We start from the raw sequence: 8,755 nt of genomic DNA on the forward strand, positions 1-8,755 counted from the left end.
TTTTTTCAGGCCTAAATTCTATTGGCTCAGACCTAGGCTCAGACCTCAGCCTTAAAAACTTTGTGGAAAGAAGCAAAACCTTTGTGGAAAGAGCAGGGTGTGTATAAAAAAATAAAAGAAAGCCTTGCAATTTCCTTTTCCATAAAGAGCTACTGTACCTCTGACTAGGTACCTCCTAGTTCTAGAAGACAGGTCTGTAAACATCCCACCTCAGGCGGCCCACAGGACTCCCACCCCCAAACAGGGTGTTGGAGAGAGACAAAGGGGAGATGGGGGAGCTGGAGAGGGGAGCAGAGATTGGGTGGTGGGGTGAAATGTCGGAGGTAGTCAGTGCCTCACCTTCCACAGGTCTCTCCTCGGGCCGCAGGTCCTCGCTGGGGCCTTTGTCTGAAAGAGAACAGAGGATGCTGAGAAGCCATGGTCATTATCTCCTGCAGCCTGTGCTGCCAAAGTCAGGCCAAAAGGTGAGGAACAGCAGGCTGGTGGGCTCTGACTCGAGCACAGCATAGCGAGCCCCAGACGGGATCAGGGACCCAGATTCAGTACAGGCACCCTTCACCTCCAAGCGAAGAGGGCAGGTTCAGACACTAGGTGTCCCATCACATTTGGTGTGTACCCCCTGGAGGCCAGCCCCGAGCCTGCCAGTCCTCCCTACTACTTCGTTCTATGTTCTATTCCAGGCACTCAAGATAGACACATGGGAACAAGACAAAGCCCTGTCTTCCTGGTGTGATGCAGACATAACACAATGCCAGATGGTGGTGATGCCATGAAGAAAAACAAATAAAGAAACACAGGGAGGGGCAGGTGGGAGGCATGGAGTTATCCAGGGTCAGGTGGTTGGGGGGTGCGGCTGATGAGGTGGCACTGGCCCCGGCCCAGGCTGAAAGCAGTGGATCCAATCTTGTCCTCAGATGCTTGTCTACAGGTAGCAAGGATACAATGCAGCAAACAAGTGAGGTGACGGCTGAGGCTTCATGGGGGTAGAGGTGGTCCCCTGTTGGCCTTGGGGGCTGAGGAGGGGAGGCTTCCTGTAGGAGGGGAACATCTGGGCTGGATCTGTATCCAGGAAAAGCAATGGGGTGGGAAAGACACGGGCAAGCAGAGAGGAGCAGTATGGGGAGGGGAGGCAAACTCAGAGATGACTGGTTTTGGCTAGAGGATGACATGCAAATGAGGACAGTGGGAGTGGGTTGAATGGGGCGTGGTGAAGCGGACAGACCCTCAGCAGCATCACCATGGCTAAGGCAGGCACTGGAAGGGTTTTCAACACTTGTGAAAACCAGATGGGAGCTGTGACTTAGGAAGCTCACCAGTCCTTCACAAGCAGGACTAGCCCTTGAAGGCCTTTTAGCCCACAATATGCAGTTGAGCTGCGGAGTGGCAGAGCAGGTGAATACCAGGCGTGCTCGAGGAGAGAGCATTCAGTGACAAGGGATGCAGGGCACTATCCCCGTTCTAAATGGGATCTTGAGCTGAAGGAAAGGGACAAATCCTGAGAGCTGTCAATGGTCAATGACCACTCACCAATTGAGGGAAAGTGAACCCGCATATCTGGGATCACCAAAACACCTGAGACTTGGGGCTCAGCTCAGAAGGAACTGGAAAGTTTTGGAAGGTTTCATCTATATTCAGCCGCAGACTTGAAAAGATTGAGGGCCAGCCTAAACCTAAAGGTGTAGGCCTAAACGTTCTTCAGGGGTAAAGGATACACTGCAGACAGCAGATGCTGGGTCCACCTGACTCTGCCTGAAGAACTGACTGTGGGAGAAGAACCCACAAGCTGCAAACTCGCGGTTAACGCCCTGGAAAAAGCTCTCAGCCAATAATGGGGGGTGACTTGGCAGATCACTAACTCAGCTCCCTCCTCACCCAGCTGCAAAAACTCAGGTGTGTGGGCTGTTGTGTGCCAACAGCTCAGCTGCCTGCAGTGGTCACAGGCCTCATAACACTGCTGTATTGTCTCAGTCCCTCTTCCCATCCTGTACTGGTATTCTCAGATCTCCCAGTTAATGAATGCATTTGTCTTGGGGTCAGCTTCTGGGGGACCCCACTAATACACTGGAGAGTGGGGCAGATAGGAAGAGATGAGTGGTGGGGACAGAGGGACAAGCAGGGCCACTAGGGAGGGTTTCCTTGAGCAGACACCTGTGACAGGGAGTCAGGTATTATATCTGTCTGGAGGTAGAGGAAGCTGCCCAGATGTCAAACCTGGAACACCTATTAAGTTCTCCAGGTGGCCTGTGAAGGTCAAGAGAGCAGAGACCTGGTCCAGGAGTCTATCCCCACTGTGAGCTGTCCACATGTGCAGTGCTGCCCCCTCAAGAGATAGCAACAATTGAGAGAACTAGGCAGATGACCTGACCCAGCTCAGCCAACCACAACTTGGGAGGGGCTTCTGCCAGGCTTGCTGGGTCCCGCAAGCAGAAGGAAGCTGGGCCAGATCCACTCAGGGGAGGCCTTTCAAAGGCAGGGAGACACAACCCAGGTGTTTGGGGGGGGGCCCAAATTCTAAACAAGGGGAATGTGCCTGATTCTCCAAGATGGGGAGGGCCAGGCTATTTACCCTGAACACACCCATCCATGAGCTCACTGCTCCCCCACTTCAACAGTGAAAAACTGGAACAACCTCAATAAATGACCAAGGATATGCTGACAGTGAATACTATGCTGCTGCAGAGATATGTCCAAGGCATCAGGTGAGGAAATGAGGGATGAAGGGTACAAAATAGTTAACAAAAGGAGTTAGCATGTGTGCAGTAAAAACACGGAGGATGGACACTAAACTAGTAAATGCCTGAAGAGGGGGCAGCGGGAGCTTTTCCTTTACGTGTTAGAGTTCTGTATTATTTATTTTACAGTGTACATGTGTAAACAGAAAAAAGCACAGCATATACACACAACTCTCTAATCCACAGTGGTCTTAAAAATCTCAGAATTCATCAGTTTTGAGTGGGGTGACTTGAAAGGGGCCCTGGACAGGGAACTGGCAAACCTGGGTTCCAGCCCAAGGCTGGGTGATCTGGGGGAGGTGAACTGGCCTTACCAGGCCTCGATTTCCTGTTTTGTCAAACTAGGAGGGAAGAAGCTTTCCAAACAGAAATGGCACCATGCTAGTCCACAGCCCACTGTCCCCACAGCACCACCAGCCTCTGGGGCTCAGACTGGGACCCCACGGTCTCATCTAGTACTGCTGTGAGCACAGCCAGGTGCCACATGACCTCTTAGCGGACAGACCACACTGGCAGCTCATCCTGAGCCTCTGGTCAACTAAACTCCTTACAGTCTCACCACCTGCTGTCAAGTCTGGTCATGCTCAGCGCGTGCTTGACAAATAATCCTCTTTTTTCATTACCAAGGTATTGAATGCACATCATAACTAATTTAGGACTTAAGAAAGATAAAGCACTTAACCTAATACAGCTACTGTTTCGATGTATATATATATAAACCAGTAATTATGTTTTCAACATGGTTGTCAACAGAGCACACTCATTTTTGTGTCTTTTGCATTCTCTCGTGTTGCCTATTTTTAGTGGCTGCATCAGGAGGATACCATTAACAGCACCGCAGTAGTTGGACTGGCTCTTTCCAATTTTTCATTGTCATCAGTAACACTGCCACAAACACCTCTGTACAAAAAATGTTGTCCGTATTTCAGATATTTTCTTAGGACTGGATTCCTGGAACGACCAGGGGAGTTCATTTTCATGGCTCTCCGAGCTGACAAATTTGTTTAAAAAAAAAAAAAGCAATTTGTGCGTTTGCATTCTTACTCACATCACGTATGCTCAGTGAAAGTTCTGTCCAGTTAAGGGGTGCAAAAGAGATGTCCCCTGTGTAAGTCCTCATTTCTGTGGCCATATGTGTTTGCTTATAGGCTATCTCTCTTTTTTTGGTGCAATCATCAATTAACGCTGTGATGAACACTGGGATGTACCACCCACATCCCCACATTGTTGCCCCAGCAGCAGGGACTATGGTCAACTGGCAGCCCTGGGCAATTGCCCCTTTAAGAACTGCCCTTTTGGGTGGCCCATGTCCTGTGACCAACTGAGGTGGGCGTATGTATGAAGGCTAGGATACCGGTTCAACTTGGAACAACTCTACGGGGCCATTCTGGCTTCAGAGCTCCCCATGGAGTTGGCAGAGGCTACCACTGGGGCTGCATCAAGGCTTGATCTCTCTTTCTGCTCCTTTGTGCTTCCTTTCCATCCCCTCCCTTATACAGGTGTTGATCCCAAAGGCAGCCCCTAAGAAATATCCCACACATTAAAAAGGCCCCACTCCATTTCAGAGTCTGCTTCCTGGGGAGCACAACCCATGACCCATGTCCATGGGCTGTGAATTCTCCTCGTGTATTTCAGACCAGTTTCTGGTGAGTCAAGGCCATGAAGAACATCATTCTTGGGTGGACTGCCCATTCCTTCCTGAGGCACCTGCAAATTGCATAAGCCTGCTACCTGAGGGTCCTTCATCCAACTAACTGATAAATATTTGAGCAAGAACCAAGCCCTCCAAGATAGAAGGGGAAACATCTTCCAAGTGAAAGTTGGGGGCCCCCTGCAGCCCTGCTTCCCCCGCTGGCCCAGGGCCAGCTCGAGATCCTGATAGCTCACAAGCCAACTCATACCTTATAAATGATCCACACTGGGTCCCTTCTGACAACTCAGTTGTCTACATAGAAATCTGTTCCAGAACTGTGATTGGGACTGATGCCCGGTCTACCTGTCTGCAATTTGGGCAAACTCTTATCTCGAAGTCTGTTTTCCGTTGTCAGCTCAGCTTCCGTCCACCGTAACTTTTCAAGTACCATAGATGGTGGATCTTAGGTATTAGCTGCCTGGGATCGGACTTATCAGAAGCTGGAGATCTATACTCATCCACAGCAGCTCTGCAGACGCTCGCATCTCCTTAATAAGTGGGACTCCCAGGTCCTCCTCACTCTCCTATTTCTAGACCGTTCTCCCTGACAGAAGTGATGGAAGCAAACGAGGGGTAGAGATGTTCTACCTTTATTCTGTCACCAATTCGCATATCACAACCCACCTGGCCAGTAGGAAACCTTACTTATTTTTCCAGACATTTGTTTGTTTTTGGTGAGGGAAAAATTAAAAAGTGTAGAAAAGCATACAGCATATTATAACAAACACTCGTGTACCCACCAGCTGGAATGAATGCATGTTAGCATTTGGTCATATTTGCACCTGATTTTTTAATAAAACATTAAAAAATACTGTTTTTATGTTTCCAAATTTAGATAAATGCTATATTGTCCATATCCATCTATACTTGCTTTTCACACTAAACATTACGTTTTTGAGTTCTCTGTACTGTTCCTTTAAATGCTGCCCACTATGCTTTTGCATGGTATCCTTAAGCGATAGCTGCCCCTCCTCTCCCCTTCGGATCAAGCTCACACTGGACACCACACACAGGAAAAGCAACAAATGCCATCTCTCTTCTTAAAGTTTCCTGGCCTGGCCCTGCCTCCCTATTACAGAGCTTTCCAAACTCCAGTCCCCTGAGTACTGATATTTTCTGCCATATCCTCAAACCTTCTGTACTATAATTTACATAGTATTTATCTTTATAATGATTTATTTTTAAAAAAGTACCTATAATAATTCTTATTTTTATTAGCTCTAATAACATCTGTTGATAATGGTTGGAGCTGGGAGTTGGGCACATGAGATTAAGTATTCATTTCAGTTCTGTTCCAAAACCAAGTTTAAAAAGCAAAACATATAGAACTCCACCCACTCCCTGCTGCCAGCCCCACCACTCCGCTTGCCTAGATTACTGCAGTAGTACGTTTCTGTCTTTGTCCCTACTCCTCTGCAGTCTATTCTCAACCCCACGGTCAGAGTGAATACTGTTAAAATATTCCTGGTTGGCTCCAACCCCCAAGCAGTTCCTGTATCCTCAGAATCAAACCCCAACTCCCTCCTTTGATATACTTGCCTGGCAGAACCCACCTCATCACCTCCCTAACCTCACCTTCTCACCTTACTCTGCTCCAGCCACTTGGGCCTCCTTGCAGACATGCTGGGCATAGTCCACCTCAGGGCCTTTGTACTTGCTGTTCCTTCTGCCCAGAAAACTCCTGATATCCGCAGGGCTCCCACCTGCATCTCCTTCAGGTCTTTGCTTCAACGTCACTTTCTCGGTGAGGTCCACTCTGATCAACCAAGTCCTGTAGTAACTAAACTGCCCCTCCTACCTCTAATACCTCCCCCTCCTGGCTTTGTGCCCCCACAGCACATACCATCATCTGACTTTCTAATTTACTTATCAATTTGCTTTATCTGTCTGCCTGCACTGGGATGTCAGCCCCGTGAGGACAGGAACTTTGGTGTGTCTGGTTCACTGCTCTGTCCCTAGCATCTCACACAGGATCTGGTACATAGCAGGTGCTCAATAAATAATTGTTGAATAAGTAAACAAATTAATGCAAATTAAGACTAGTAACCAGACTTAATATAAACCACGGCCAGGTTCAAGTTTTCAGAAAGGTATTGAGCCTGGGCCGGGGAGTCAGGCATGCACTGAGTTTTCTCTAAGAGGAACAGTCCATAGCAAGGAAAGCTTCCTGGCCTATGCTTCTGCCCATTACGCCCCAGGGAGGTGGGTCCCCAGCTCATTTCTTACCAGTCAGCATCTCCATCCCATAACCAGAATCTTCCGAGGGCAGATGCCCAGGCATCGAGTCTGTCATTTCCTCAGAAGTTGGCGAAGGGTCTGGGGACAAAACTCCAAATGACAAGAAACTCTTCTGCCTGTCTCACGCAGTCACAGTCTCCCAGGGACTCCAGCCCAGCACGCCCACAGAGAAGGATCCTTAAGGAAGCCATGCCCTGACACTCGGGGAGGGCAGCCTTAATGATCAAAGGCCAGGAAGGGACCCAGAGGCCCGACACCCTGGGGGCTCCTAGTGGTTACCCCATGGTCAACCTCCAGAGGCCAAGTACACCCTCCTCTTCACAGACGTGGCAGCTGAGACTCGGGGTTCCGAGTCAGGTGTCAAACTTAGATAGATCCTCTTACTCCAATGCCTTTTCTTCTCCTCCCTCCTGCCTCCCGAATCCCAAGGAAGCCAGGCCAGACAGATGAAGATTGCAAGGGGACCTTTAGGAAAGTCAGAGCTGAGAGACCCGACTCCTAGCACAAGGGGCAGATGTGGCTGCAGAAAGCATACGTGATACTCTACTGTTCTCAGGATCAAACCAGAGAAACAACAGCCTGGAGACCCCTTCTTGGTTAGGACAGAGCCTAGGGAGACTGAGTGGACAGCCCCAATCTAGCTGGGAGGGAACCCAGTGGCTCCAGCAGGCCTAGGAACCTTGCTGTGGGAGCTGCTCGTTTCCTGTAGGTGCAGGTTGAGGCAGCAGCATCAGCCCTTCAGACGTCTGTCCCTTACCTGGGACGGTGACCTGAATGATATCCAGATCCTCCGGCTCAATTTTGATGGGCCTCAGCCCACCCAGCTCCCCGGAGGTTCCTGTGAGGAAATGAGGGGTCCAGTCAGATGCAGACATGAGCCTGGCCAGGCAGGGTGAGTCATTCAGAATATCCTTGTGTCTGTGACTTGTTATTAACACCCAACCAAAGTCACAGCAGCTCACACGCTCTTGCCCAGACCAGGCAGGACCACAGGCCAGTTCCGGTGTTTTCCAATTCATAGACATGGTGACTGAGGCCCTAAGAGTGGAAACCACTTGAGAAAGACACCCTAGGAGGCAGTGTGATGCCAGAATCCTGGTCTCCCAACTCCCCCACAATGTCACCCACATCTCATCTGTCCCTCTCAGCTCCCCACCACTCGTGAGCTCCCAGCATGCTCTGAGGCCTAGGGGGTGACGGGAGTAGGCAGAGGAAATTCTTTAGTACTCCAGGCTCATGGTCTGAGCTCATCTCCTCAAGGCTGCTGGGTGGCCGGCTGATGGACACTCTCCCGCCCCATGACACACACCAGGGGGTCCTGCTTCTTCTCACCTGGCCCACAGTCTTCAGAGATCCCACTCTTGTCTGACCTGTGGGAAGGAAGCCAAGAGATGACATGGCACCAGCCCAGATTTCCCCTCCAGGCAGTCAAGGGCCCATGGTGGCTGCCAGTATGGAATGTACCCCTGACCATACTCACTCCCATCCACACAGAATGGCCCTCCCCACAGTGAGGTTCCCACTGCCCCGTCTCCTGAGACAGCAGTCTCCTGCTGCCCTAGCCTGCTCACTATCCTGGTGAACTTTCTGGGCGCCCACCTTCCCCACCAGCTGAGCATCCTGGTTTGGGGCAGAATGGGAGCCCCATGACTTAGCACAGTGAGAGTTTGACCAGTGCTTATTAGGGGAATTGAGAGTGGTAGGAATCATCAGCCTGGAGGGTGGGTGGGAGTCTGGGAAAGGAGTTGGGGAGTGCAGCTGGGCAGGGCCCAAGATGGATGATTCAGTTAATTCATGAAGCCTAGAGAGGCCTGGGCTAAACGTGGGATTTGGGACTAATGGCCTGTCCCTGGCTCCAAGCCTGGGTGTGGGGCACTGGTGGACGGTAACCAGGCCGTGAGTTGAGTGCAGGGCCTTGTAGATATACAGGGCAAACATTGGGTGCCACGGGAAGGCTTTTGAGACCAGGCAACAAGTGGTCATCTCCCAAGAGGAAATAAGAGGTCTCCAGGTAAAGGAAAACCAGCGATCTCTGTTCTTTTCTGTCCCTTTAGATCCTCCCTGGCCCACAGTGCTGTGAGGGCAAATAGTG

General features: G+C 50.3%; 1 protein-coding gene across 2 annotated transcripts in view; it reads right to left on the reverse strand.

Annotated features, from left to right (window-relative positions):
• The window catches only part of GTF2IRD1 (GTF2I repeat domain containing 1), a 73,404-nt gene that overhangs the window by 43,586 nt on the left and 21,063 nt on the right, over positions 1–8,755 (reverse strand). For both annotated transcript variants that reach the window (XM_006918537.3, XM_025051514.1), the window contains exons 11-14: positions 7,996–8,033; positions 7,421–7,501; positions 6,652–6,741; positions 340–387 (exon numbers count right to left, since the gene is read on the reverse strand). In XM_006918537.3, the coding sequence (XP_006918599.1) occupies positions 340–387; positions 6,652–6,741; positions 7,421–7,501; positions 7,996–8,033 (257 nt within the window). The remainder of the gene's footprint in view (positions 1–339; positions 388–6,651; positions 6,742–7,420; positions 7,502–7,995; positions 8,034–8,755) is intronic.

The sequence above is a fragment of the Pteropus alecto genome, unplaced genomic scaffold, assembly GCF_000325575.1.
Source record: "Pteropus alecto unplaced genomic scaffold, ASM32557v1 scaffold68, whole genome shotgun sequence".
Taxonomy (NCBI): domain Eukaryota; kingdom Metazoa; phylum Chordata; class Mammalia; order Chiroptera; family Pteropodidae; genus Pteropus; species Pteropus alecto.